Genomic DNA, 14,209 nt, shown 5'->3' on the forward strand with positions numbered 1-14,209 from the left:
TGGTGTTGAGGTTATCATTTGGATACCCCTACTGACACCTCAGAGAAGAAGTAGTTTAATGGTTTGATTTAAAAATTAAAATAAAAGTGAAAATTGATATTCATTTCTGAGAAAAAAAACAAAAGCTGTGATGTCTTTACTTTCCACAGCCCACGCTCACAGTTTTCAGACTTCCTATTCTGTAACAGTCAATTCCTGCTCAATGACAAGTTCATAACCTCTGGAAAAAACGCAGCCAGAAAGTACTAAAACAGTTGTCTGGGCTTCCTCTGTGTGTGACGAAGCATTTACAGTGATATTTCACTCTGCTTGACTAGTCTCACTTTTCAGCTTTTAGAACTTCAAAGTTCAAGAGCAGCGATATCTAACCATTTGTCCCTGCTTCAACCATTACCACCCCAAATTTACCAAACAGTTTTTGTTTTCACACCATTTGAAACATGTAAAACTACTTATGAAATGTATGAGCCAATCTGCTGCAATGAATTTCTGTGTTCATGTTGACTAAATTGGCAATATGAACAGTTCAGTGGTAACTTGACCTTGCAAAGAGAGGCGCTATGAACTCTAACATACTAAAACTACAAAAGGAAAACAGTGCCTGAACAGTTCAACTCCCCATTGCCAAGTTCAGAAAGGTTAATGCCACCCTAATGAAGAGTTCTCCGAAAATAAAAACACAGGAGCAGAAATGCCTGTCCTCACTTTGACCACACACAAAAGCATTTAAATTTAAAATTCGGTATTTATGTCTCAGTTCATGACCCAGCCAATTCCACAAATCTCCTTTTCTTCTCTTTTTTTCTTAAGAAATCCATTTCTCCCTCTCCGCCACCTCCTTCTCCCTCTGCAGTCTGTTTTTTCCTTACAAGCGGATCGATATTGCTGTTTATTTGGCATTTTTGTGTCTTAACTGAGCTGAGCAAGGGGGGCACGCAGTTGGCTTATGGGCTGACAGAGCAACTCTTGTTATTCTGTTATCTTAGGGGAAAAAAGCTATAAAAGTCTGATTCTTCTTATCTCTATTTTCCTCTCCATTGTGAATAGACTTTAGCCAATTATAATGTCACTAATGACACTGAGATGGCAAGCTAATCAACCCTCACACGCAATTCTTTTGGGTTTATAAATGCTTTTAGGACACCCGGCAATTGTAAACTTGTGCTTATACGCATTGATGAACAGAGCAACAACAGCTAATATACAGCTGCCTTTGTGCACATATTTTAAACACACACAAACTCACTCACTTTACGTCTACTCAATGACGCACTACAGACTCTCCAAGCAGCTTTGGTCATCAAAATAGTACATCAAAATTCAGTGCACCAGCTTGTGCAAGTTAGCTTTAAAGTTAACTTTACTTGTCAGTGATGGAGCACATGTAGGTGGAAGGAGAGCAATGAAAGACGGATGTCACGGAATACAAGGCATGATGGGGCGGAGGGCTACATAATTACTTCCACCATATTAAATCTGCTGCGTTCCTCTCATTTTTTGTTCTCTTCGCCTATTGTTTTGGCACAAATAAATTCATGTGCCACATTGGGCGCGGCACTCAATCAACGGGGTGATTATTAAAAGTTGTTTACCGGGGGTGGCCTTGTCTCACTTTCTACACTACTGACTACAGTGCCATCCATCAGAGAAGCTGCAAACCCCTGAGAGGGTCTGCTCGATACAAGTTTGCAAAGAAAGTTAGAGGGGAGAAAATGAGGAGGTCTTTGTCATGATAAATGGGTAAAAACGATGGAATTAATCAGAGGAGGGATCTGGCTTTTTAGTGGAAATTGCGAGGTGGTGATCTTCATGGGGACCTGCTATTGCTCATGCACTCATATGCAGTAAAGAAACTCATCAGAGTCACTGGGGAACAAACATGCACACGATGGTGGACCCTCAAAAACTCAAATTAGCAGAAATGAAACAAAAAATATGAACTTGTAATGTTTAGTTTTTATTGGTGCGGACAAGAAGACCGAAAGGTTTGACCAAAGCATTGGTGGGTAGATTCTAAGGGATGATAAACGACTTTTCAACATATCACATCATAAAATGACAGAAATACTATACATGCATGTAGAATGACTAGCAGTACATACAGAGAAAAGTGATTTTTCCAGTAGAGGGCCCCATGGACTACACTGTTTGTGTTGGCAGTGTAAAACATCCAGAGTGACCAGATGTCCTGATTAAATCATGAGAGTTCCAATTTTCAAGCATTTGTCCTGGCATCCTGACAGGGACACACTTTGTTCTGATAATTAGACTGAACGAATTTTGTTTTTCCTAAAATAAACTTGTAAAAGACATCTTTGTGAAATGTGTCACCAAAAATTAAATGGCTTTTTGTTGGGAAAATCGTTGGGAAGAATACTCAAACTACGTCTCTTTATCTTTTGTCAATACACTGAACAGCAGCAGGGAAAACAAATAGGAGGCTGTACCAGGACCACAAACTGCTTAAATCAGTGTTCTAAATGAAAATGTAAATAAAGGTGGCAGTGATCTGCAGCTACAGGCTCCCAAAAAACATCTATCCGTTGGCAGATGGGTAGAGTTCAGAGACAAACAATCAAAAGGATGCTTATTCTATGTGCATAACAAGCACATTTTACCATTTACTACTTATGAAAATAAGTTAATTGCATACATTTGTTTTCCTTTACGTCTTAACAGGAAACAGATGGGCGAAACAGAGCAGTGCTATACATTTGCATTGTATATATGTATGAGAAGTTTGTTTTTATTCTCTAATAGTGCTTTCAGTTTTACAAATCCGTTTAGGGTTCCAGTACATTATATGTGCAGATGCTGCATTAACCAAATGATTTCATCTCTCTCACACTCACAAAGACAAAGAGTATGCAGTTGGAGGCTGTTTGTGGATTGTTGCTGTAGTTCCAAATAAAATATACATATTCACTATCCCACACCTACAGAATCAAAAAGCTAACTGCTTAACTAACATTTGTCAGAAAGTAGAACTGGAAACTTTACGAGCCAGGATATGAGCGCTCCAATTTCTCTGCAATATAAAAATGAATCCTAAACAAAGTTGTGTTCTCACTCACGGTGATTGAAATAGTGCTGACATTTCCAGAACATGCTAGTTCCTCTGGAGTGCCCTCCTTTCCTTTATTGCCAAGGCAGCCTAACCTAAGGCGTTCTCCACACATAACTGATCTGAGGACAGACGCTGACATTTACAAAAGGTCCACAGTTTTTCACACACCATTAATTAAAGTGAAAGCAAACCTTTGTCTCCCTCTTCCACCTCTCACTTTTTCCACCCCTCTGCATGTCTTCAGGAAAATTGTTGTGACAGCGAGATCCCATTTACACAGAACTAATAGCTTTGCATTTCCACAAACTTGGCTTCACATTAACGATCACGATGGGGATCCTCGCGACGGGGCCTATTGAGCAGTGCTTACTAATGAAATCTCAGGGACGCGCTATTAGATGGAAGAGATAAAGAAGTCCCATGGATGGTCATGAAATCCATGCTGACAAATAATGCTCTTGGTTTTGTTTGTGAATGGACACAAATGAAACTAAAAGTGCTGCTTCAATCTTCAATGTAAAAATAAAATAAAATAAAAAACAACAGACAATATAATCTCCTTGAACATTCTAAATCAAAAGAAGTCTTATGCATTAGCCTAGCTGTCAATGGCTTAATCCCTTATTTTCATTTTTAAAGTGTAAATATATCATTCATTGTGAAATTAGAGCAGTACAGGGTAGGTAGCATGGAAAATTAATCCTTATGAAAAAACATACAGATTCCGACATTAAAAGGGTAAATCTGACGCATAATTGAGCACCCAGCTGTTTCTTTAATCACCTTTTATTAAGTGCAAGGACTAATGTTTGTACGCACTATGCATCTTAATTGTCATGAGTGGCCATGGATACGGTATGAAAATAGACCATGAAGCATGAGATGTGTATTAAACATTAAATACAACACTGAAATAACACATGTAGGGTTTTGTACAGTAAATTGCATATAACGGTTCTCTGATGTGTTAATAGTAGTCGATACACGTTAGCGATGCAGACATAGTGCATGTAAATAATATAATTATAGTGATAGTTATAGTGCGTGTACATATTGTGTATGTGCCTTTCTAAAACTCTGGATGTGCTGCAGGTAATGACTGTCATGAGAAATAGCAAAGAAGCATTTCTGCTGCCAAGATTATTATACGGAATAATGTGTGGAAACTGTAAAGGCTTTATTTGAACAGATTAAAAAGCATTTCATAGAGACAGAACAATCTCTGCTCAAGCACCAGGAAATACTGCATGAGTGACAAGAAGAGTGAAATTAGGGTGTATTACGGTGCTCCAATAGAATAGTCTCTTATGAGGCTGTCGTCTTTACAAACAAATAACTAAATGCCTAAATTGCAAAAGCAGCAATTGACTTCTTTCGTGCAAAAAAATGACAAGCTGGTATTTGTGCCGAAAGACAGACAAGAACCCTAACTCACCCGAATTCCTGGCTGCTGGATTGTGGTTATTACTCGATTTCAAAATACCACTGAAAAAGATGGTTATTTGCAGAATGCAGACCGGTCTATTCTCAAATTTCCAGGCTATGGTACAGCTCCACAACAATCCCCAAATATGCAGGCTGAGAGGCCAGAGTGCAGAGGTTTTTCATAGTCATTTAGTGGCAGTTCTGCAGAGGCCCTGTTGGGTGTCTGCAGGTAGCACAGACTAATGGGAAATGGCGCTGACTGTGCTGGCCCTCCTAAAAACAGCACATACCGGCATAATATCTCCCCGCTTGGCTATTACTGTGTGTTCTGCATGTGTGTCTGGAATAAATGTGTATGACAGGTGAATATGAATGTGGGAATTAAATGGCGTAACAGAGAATTGTTTGTATGCATGTTGTTGTGTCTATGAATGTATGGCTTTAAGTGACAGAGAAAATGTGTGAAAATGTGTGTGTTTGGTCCGCACGCTAACTTATCAATGCATCGAGGCCTGCAGTTAGCAGTAGTGTGCTAGCTGAGGTGGAACGGTGGAAGGCAGATTGCTTGGGGAGTGCCATACTCCTCCTGCTTTTCATTTAGCAGCTTAACCAATCCAATCCCACAACCAGGAGAGAAGATTCACAGTTACTCTTCTTACTAGGTTTGATAACAACCCATGAATTATCCTTTTTAAATTACTTTCTGTATGCTTTTTCTAATTAAAACTATTAAAGTGAATCAATCATTCGTGTTCCCTCTCAGGACCCCGAGCACGTAACCCGCCAGCAGTTTGTCATACACTGCTGCTCCTCGCATTCTACGTTCTTACATTAAAGACAATTAGCTTGCACTTTTATACAGTGAATGACTTCACTGCAGTGACTGAGCAGATTTAGAGTGATGTGTTTTAAACAAAATCACCCCAAAAGAACAACTTGTATTTCCCAACTCCCACATTTGCGTTTATGAGTTTGAACGTGTATCTTTTCAACCCAATATCTGCTCAGCTTTGACAAGTGTTGAAATCTATGAAAGGGTATGAATAGAAGAAAACAACGTATTTCAGGAGCACGCAGGTTCACAACTCAGCAAGGCAAAAATCAATCAACACATCATTTACAGCTATTACACAAAACAACAAGATGTTAATGTTGCACTGTGCTAACTAGCTGCTACAAGTCTAGTTAGCCTCCAGGCCTGAGGAAATTGGACTAGCAATTCAATGTAATAATGAGTAGATTGATGAGAACAGGTTGGAAACCTTTATTATATGGCTGGAAGCATGTGTTGTTCTAGGCTGAAAGGTCTAGGCTGTTGTACTGCTTGAGACAGTTTCAGAACTCTATATGAATAGAAGATGTATTTTAAGCATTTTGCTGGTCATGAACCAAAGTATTGGATGTGAAATTAACTTTTTGATTGGATAATGGCAGTAGATGAGTGTTTCTTAAACTATTTGCAGCGCATACCACCTCAGAATATCTACAGCTCTCCAAGCACCACCAGTATAAAAGCAGTATTAAAATACAATAGGCCGAACAGTCCATGAAGGTGGAAGTTAATTTCCTAGTAGGAAGAATTTTTATTATTGACTGTTGAATCCTGAACAGAACCAGAGGTACTTGGGTTCTTCATAGTTCCCATTTGGAGTTACCATTGCAGTGTTTTTGTATCTCCCTGTCACATTTTGGCTCATAAATTATCATGAATGGAGCAGGATGATACTGAATCAAAATATTACAGGATCTCATAGTTTAAGTATTCATTCAAATTGTTGTACTATTAATGGTACTAAATGTTTCTATATTAACTATTTTAATTAAAAGATTATGTTTCAGAGATTTGTCTGTCTACCACCAGTTTGAGAACCATCGCGCTAGACAAAAAGTCAGGGGGTTCCCAGTGTTTGTTTTTTTTTAACCCATCCTATGTGAAAATTTAATATCTGTACCATATTGTATGGCAATCTATTTAACAGTTGTCAAAACATTTCACTAAAAAACTGATGGAAACCTCATGGTACTTCTATAAAAAAAACCTCACAGGATCACCAAAGTCAGTAGACTTCATTCTCAGAGCAATCCATCCATAGTTGTCAGGATATTTTATCAAAAATGACAAATGTCATCTTCATAGTGATGCTAGAGGACAAGTCATGGGAACCATGAAAATCTGATGGGTGGGAAAAGAAAAGGAAAGAATAAGTGACACATACATGTTGAAAAGAAAGACAAAAGAGACAGAACAGAAGGAAAAAGATGAAACTGAAGACAGAAAGAGAAAAAAAAAGGCAGACATGAGAGATGCTGTGAGGATTGCTGGGTAACGCATGTGAAGATAAGAGCCATTCAATAGGCCCTTAAGAACATGGCAGGCCTACGTTTGAACTCTAAGGCTCAGTGGATCAGAGGCAGAAATCTCTTGGAATTAAACCACTAAAGCTGAGAAGAGAAGAAATCTTTTTGTTTTTTTGGAGGGAGGGGGGTTGAAAGAGTCCACACTCCTGAGAGTGACAAGAGAAACAAAGTGTATGGCGGTGTACTGATGGAATAATGTCATTAGAAATGTCCATCATCTTGGATTTATCAAGACAACAGGCAAACACGGGTGAGGTGTTGAGTTTGTAAAGTTCCCTGCATTCTGTGAGGAGTATATACTACTCCAACTGTATAGTGTTTCTTTATTTAATAGTGTGGAGTCCTGAACTGCAGAAAAGTTTGGGCTGTCTGTGGGGTGGATGTGCTCCTGAGTACATGTTGGAGAGAGCCACAGCTGACTTGGTTCTCAATCTTTTGAACTTTGTCCAACAGCAGAGAAACATTTCAAAACAAGAACAAAAAGCTACAGCGCTGCTGGCATGCTCACGGTGTCAGTGTTAACATGCTGATGCTCAGCAGGTAGGGTGTAAATTTCACCATGTTGGTGTTGCATGATTACACTTGCTAATTAGAACTAAACACAAACTAAAGCTGAGGCTGATGGGAATTAGTTAGATGCTAGATTTAAAAAATCTGAGGATCACCAGTGTCATTAGGATTCATTGTCTGGGGAAAATATAGTCTTGGGCTGTCACTTTACTGTAAATGTATTGTCAATGTAATGACCTGTTTGAATTAAAGATGTACGGTCTAGAAACGCAACACATTGTTTGTCGTTTGCAACATGAACCGACAGATGGAACTCTACTATGACCATTTGCATTTGCTCTTGACCTATCAGTAAATTGAGCTAGTAATGTTATGCTGCTTGCTACGAAAATGGAGAACTCGAGCAAGCAAAACCTAAACCCTAAACCTAACCTGAACAACCAATGTCAGAGACATTGACCTTGAACATCTGAGCAAAACTGCAATCCAAGCAGTAGTTGCTGAGACATTTCAGTCTAGACCAACGTGATGCAACGGCTTTGCACAAAGGTCTGCAAGACTTTTCTAGGCACAAGACTCACAATGCTGTAAAAGTTGTAAAAAACAAAATACTATAACCATCATAAGTTGAAATGGAATCCAACAAAAAGTTGCAATCTGATTTGAGCTTGAACTTCAGTGAGAGAAAGGGGAAATGGGGTAAGAAGTGTATGAAAGTAAGAACTGATGAGTTAGTTGATGTCTCATCTTCAAACTCTGACAGCCTCCGGTTTCTCACTCAGTGGGTGAAACAGCTTTAATCAACTGGCCTCCATCTAAAGCACAGGTTCTTTAGAACTGTTATCCTCTGACTGCTCACGCTTTTGAAGACTTCTTCTGATTTATTACATGGTGGGAGGGACATAAAAGATGGAGTGGTCTCCTTGGAAAAACCAGAGGGATACAGTGAAACTCAGGACATCAGAGTTATTTCTCTTTCATGTGAGGAATAATATAAGTCCACAGTGATTTTAATAAATAAAAACTAACATAATGGCAATAGTTACAAAGAGTGCTACTATGATCCTAGGTGTCATTCACAGCGATTCTCATTCTTTACTCACATTGAGTGGGAAGAAACCATTTTTCAGATTTGTAATAACTTTTTTTTTTTTTTTTTTTTAATTTATGCTCCATTTTAAAATAGCTTTGATGCCAACGCAGGGGAAATCACTTGATTATCTTCTCTATCTTGTATCTACTCAATCTACAAATCTGATTCCAAAGTAGTTTTACTGTGTAAAATGTATATAAAAAATAAAACAAGAAATTTAATGTTCAAGTGATGCCTGAGACACCTTCCAAGTGGCTCAGAAAAGAGTTTAGAAAATTTAACAGGTTAACTGGTTACCTGGTAAAAAAAACTGTGTGGAAAGTCTTACTGTAAAGACATCCTAACTACATATATCAAATGTTGTATGTGCATTTTGAAAAAGGTACTAAAGCCTTGCACTAAAACATGTGCACGCTGCAGCCCAATGCATATTCAGCTTTAATTAATCATCTGTGACGCTGCTCAGAATAAAAATGTATCCTTGGAATAATGGCATAGGTGTATAACGTTACATAAAAGTGTGCCACAGCGTAAATGTGATGTCAATATAAAAACAAACCTCTTTTTACCCTCCGTTCTCTCTTCGCTCTAAAGTTTAATCTGTTCTGACTTCTCTTGGCCTTCGTCCTATTCTCTCATTGCCACCGCAATCCTCTCCTCCCTCTACGCCTCCTCTCTTCCTCTCATCTTTAGGAGGACTGATACTTTACCAATGACACATACCTCGGGAGTCTGTATGACAAGTCTGCCAGTCAGTAAAACAATATGGAGTTGGGTGAAATGTGTGCTTGTTTTTGAGTATGTTAGTTGGATAATCACCAGCTGCACGCCTTTTACCGAGTACGGTCTGAGTTACAGTAGTTAAGTTATTGATCAATTGGACTGACATCAGGACAGCAGGCCTGTTTGCACTAATGACTAATATCTGATTTTTCTTCTTCTATTGCTATTAAAGCACTTGTTCTCAACGGGCCATGAGATAATTTCCAGCTGTTGACAAATGGTCATCGAGAATAAAATAAAATGTACATATTGTGGCAAGCAGTGCAGAGACAGGAGACAACACACAGCGATGTTAGCACTTTAAAACCTTTATACGTATTACTGTGCCCACTTAACTCATACTAATGTATTTCTATTTTTCATTGTTCTTTTTAGGCCTATAGCTGAAATGTTCACAGTGACGGTGTTATTTCAAAAAATCGCTAATTAAAGCCAAAATTAAATTAGTTCTGTCTGTGGGCACAGCAATGGTGCTCTTGTCAGAGTGTGGTAGCTTTCATGTGTTATATTACAGTAATCCCTGAACGCTCTCGAGCAGACGAGGCGGGGGGGCTGCAAACAGCAACCTGATTATTCTGGGAGGTTTTTAACTCTAAAACCAGTGCATTAAAAAGCAATGAAAAGCCTCTTAAACGGTAAAGGAATCAACACTATGTAACAAGAACAGAAGAAGAAGAGAACATGTGGACAAACAGAAAGGAAGAAAATACAGAATATAAAACTGAAAGGCACAAAGGAAGTTAAAAGAGAGAGAGAGAGAGCGCTGCCAAAGAGCAGAGACGATGTTTGTCTGTGATGATATTAGACTGTGTTGCTACTGTTAAGAAGCCGGGTCCCCCAGTGAGCTGGCAACCAAAGTCACCTTCTGGCAGCTGTCTACTGTCATCTACTAATGCACTCACAACGACTTTTGAACCTCACAGTTAATGACCAGGGACGTAATGGAGAGGGATGTAGGCCATGAACAGCTCCACAACAACAGTCTGATGGACTCTTTAGTTGTTTTTTTTTTGCACACTGCCGGGACCATCTGAGCTTAATTTACATAGATATAAAGCAATGTACTGTATATCACCGTCAGCGTCACCAGCTGGGTATAAAAAACATGCAGTGTGGATGCGTTTATGCATACATGCATACCATGTCTGTGTGTCTTAAGTAGAAAGCTCTGTGGCTCCCCCTGTGTCTTGTGCGCACATTACCTGAAAATCCCTCTCCTCTAGAATTTCTTTCCTCCACCTCACCAGGAAGGCGGCACACACGTAGAGGTGGAAATGGGAGAAGCCCTCTGGTTCAGCCTAGTCAGAGAGAGAGAGAGAGAGAGAGAGAGAGAGATGAAAACGTTGAGCACAGATGTTGATTTATGACAAGTTCAGCATTTCACAGCCATAAAACAAACGATACCTCTGTCGCAGCTAGGTGATATTGTTCAAATAGAAGGTTACAGAGGTGCGAGGGAAGCATGTCAGTACATTCAGATTACCTCAAACATCTCATAGATTCATTTCAAAGAAAGCATTTTTATATAATGTTGTATACACAAAAAGAGGGAGATAATATCACGCCACAATCCAGAAAAGTGCAGGGCGACAACGACAAAGAAAGCTACAAATCCCCTCTCCTGTGCACAGCTTTTTATATTTCAGCCCCTTGTTATGTTCGGCAGCTTACTTAACTTACTTTTTTTTTTAACTCTGCAATGAGCAGGGGGAAAGACAAAAGGATGAGGTGTTCCTTGTTCTATTCATTTTTCTTTTCTCTCCAGAGCCCTATCACAGAGAGGATAATTACCAGGGCCTTTAAATGCGAGTGAACTGGGAGTATATACCCTGATAAAGGTGGGAAACAATATCCAAAACTATGCGTGAGCTTCTCTGATGCATTCTGACATGTCTGGGGGTTTAGTTACCCGCACACTGTCTGCCCTTTTTTATCTCAAATCACACTCATGCATCTGCGACTATGAATGTTTGAGCACTACCCAACATGCAGATGTGCTTAAGTCGAAGAAACACACACACACGTATACACTTGAATCTCTTAGTAAGAGCATGAATTGATGCATCTACTTTAATAGTATGTGGTGCTGCATTAAAATACACTCAAATTTTACTACCCAGGCACCATTTACAGCGAACACACACACACAACCTCTTCTTTAATTCTATATTACGTTCCGTAGTCTCTTTGATACAGGTGAGTTCGTAAAGAGCCAGAAGCGACGCTCATGTTCCAGTAATTCAGCCATGTTCATCACATTTTACTACTCATTTACAGGATTTCAATTAGAGGGCGCAGCATTACTCATTTCCACTTTGAGTAACCAACTGCAAGCATTGCTCTTTAACCACTGCACTCATTTGTGTATCACAGTGAGCCATAACTCTGCAGGAATGAACAGAAACAGCCTTTCTGCTGTGATAATTGAATTTCCCTCAAGGAAAGAAGGAAGGAATAAACAGATGAACGGCGGATGGACAGATTCAAAGACAGACATGGTGCGGTACCAAAATAATCGGGATGTCGGCTCTTTTGTTACACCGTTGCTCGCTCTTTCCAGACAGATGGGTGTGTTGTTTGGGTTTCGTCTTACTTTACCTCCCACTTACTTAAACCAATTTTAGGAATGTCCCCACTGAGAGTGTGTGTGTGTGTGTGTGTGTGTGTATGAGAGAGAGAAGAAAACACAAAAAGTGTGTAATAGAAAGAGAGAGTGTAGTGTGCATTGAGGGAGGAGAGAAAAAAGAAGTGTTTGAGAACAGCCAAGCGTAGCGTGATGTGAGTTGTAAACTGGCAGGTGATTGGCTTGTTGGTCTAACCTTGCAGCTCCAATCCAAACAACTGAAGCAAGCAAACACACACACACACACACACACACACAGACACACACACACACACTCTCATACAGACACTCAAATACAGATGAGGGAGTGTATGAGTGGCATACGGGAGCACAATGTTTATCAGTCCCCGAAGATTCACACAGTTTTAATTTCCTTTCTTCTACGAGTTTGTTGTGTGTGTATGAGAGTGTGTGAGTTCATGGTTGAGGACACTAATAAACTCTGAGGGACTGTGAAACTCTGAATCCAGTCTATCTCCCACCCCCACTCTCTTTTTCAATCACCCCTCCATCTATTCTCTGCTCTCACAATCTGTCACCTCCTTCAGTCTATCACCCACTCTCCTCCCTCTTTCTCATTAATATGACTGTGAGGGATATTCCATAAAGACTATGAAGTGATGCATCTCTATCAAAAACAACTTCAGTCAACGAGTAATGTTGATATTTTGATTTGTCACCAGTCGTTTCCACGGCGCTCCAAACATTAACTTGAAATCTATTGCCTTCATTGTCTGCAGCAAGAATAGAAGCCTGGCTAATGACAGTATGTATGACTTGCTTTCTGTTCAAAGTGCAAATTTGGCCGTGCCACTACATCTTTAGACACTGCACACATCACCATAGTAACGCTCCTTAAGTGTAAAGTCATGGACCTCTAAAACACAATAAAGGCAATATTACACAGTGGGATTAGTATGCACAATCAAAATGTGTGTTTGGTTTAATAATTATTTGTTACGAATATGCTCTATAAAACATAGCGTTATTGAGAAACTGGTCTGTACTGTGAAGAATTTATATACACTAATCAAAAGATTACATTTTAAGCCTTAACCTTGACAGCTAAACTTCACCGGGCATGGATGCAACGCTGATCGTGGACGTTTTAGTCAATGTTTTAAACCTCACCAGCAGTGTGGCTCATCTATTTTTGATGGACGCCGCTAATCTGCACACAAAGTTACATATTTAGAAGCACATAAATGACCAAATTTGAGTTGTGTGAATGGACCAGAATGTGACTGAAATAATAAATAAATAATACCTGCTGGTTCAAAAATGTGAAAAGATTTGCTACTTTTTCCCATTTTTTTGGCATTGTAAATTCTATGTTTGGTTTTTGGACTGTTTGGACAAAACAAGCAACATGACAGTGTAATTTCAGGCTGTGGGAAATGAAACAAACAATATACAACAGTTTTAATTGCAGAATTAATGAGCTTTTGAGGTGTTGGTACGTGATTCTTTTTGTCACTGGGTGACCAAGGCTAGCAGTTTCTACCTGTTTCCATTCTTTTTGCTAAGCTAAGTTAACTGACTCCCCACTCTACTACTCATTCAAATGACATTAAATGAAGACAAATGTTACACTGTGAAACATCAACATCTCTCTTCCTCTATCCCACCACCCATCGCTCCATTTCTATCACCCCTTCCTCTCTCCGACACTCCCCTGTCCCTCCCATCCAACCACCTCTGCTGCTTCAGCTCATGGCTCTGCATCATTATGATCTGTAGAGTAAAGTTTGTCGCGGGAGTCAAGGTGACTCCGTCAAACTTGTCTCTACCTTTTCTCCTCATCCACTGTTATGCCTGGTCCTCCACCCCCCTTGTGTCAGGGCAGCCATATTGGCTTAGACAGACGAGACTCTGACTGACAGCGCTGCTGATCAAAGGAGGAAGAAAGTGGGGTGGGGGGGTGGGAGGCTGCAGTGGGGGAGAAAGGGTAGTAGGGGTATGGGGAGAGGAGTCAGTAGGGAGAGGGGGGGAGACATAAGGGGAAGGCATGAGAGACAGACAGGGCGGGAGGCTAAAAGGTAAACAGAAGAGGAAAAGGGAACGTGGAATACAGAGCAATGCGGTGTTGCAATGTCACAGTGTCTTTAAACTGCTGCGCTGGCTGTCTGACTAGTCTCATCCCTCAAAAACAAACCAGCCTGACGTGGGACTAACTCGATACCCTGACGAACCGCCTCCAGACAAGGTGAAAAGGTGACGGTGCGCGGGAGTGATGTAAGATGATAAACCAACCGATGTTAAGAATTACAATGATGGAATATGATGAGCTGTTCACATTCGAGTGGTAGTTTTTAAAGCTGTTTTTATATCACATGTGTACGGACAAGAC

The 14,209-nt window shown here is 39.9% G+C and overlaps 1 protein-coding gene across 4 annotated transcripts in view; it reads right to left on the reverse strand.

Moving 5' to 3' along the window:
• The window catches only part of tbc1d22a (TBC1 domain family, member 22a), a 120,565-nt gene that overhangs the window by 15,356 nt on the left and 91,000 nt on the right, over nucleotides 1–14,209 (reverse strand). For all 4 annotated transcript variants that reach the window (XM_027272424.1, XM_027272422.1, XM_027272423.1 and 1 more), the window contains one exon: nucleotides 10,439–10,534. In XM_027272424.1, coding sequence (XP_027128225.1) covers nucleotides 10,439–10,534 — 96 coding nt within the window. The remainder of the gene's footprint in view (nucleotides 1–10,438; nucleotides 10,535–14,209) is intronic.

This window comes from Larimichthys crocea, chromosome XX, assembly GCF_000972845.2.
Source record: "Larimichthys crocea isolate SSNF chromosome XX, L_crocea_2.0, whole genome shotgun sequence".
Classification (NCBI taxonomy): domain Eukaryota; kingdom Metazoa; phylum Chordata; class Actinopteri; family Sciaenidae; genus Larimichthys; species Larimichthys crocea.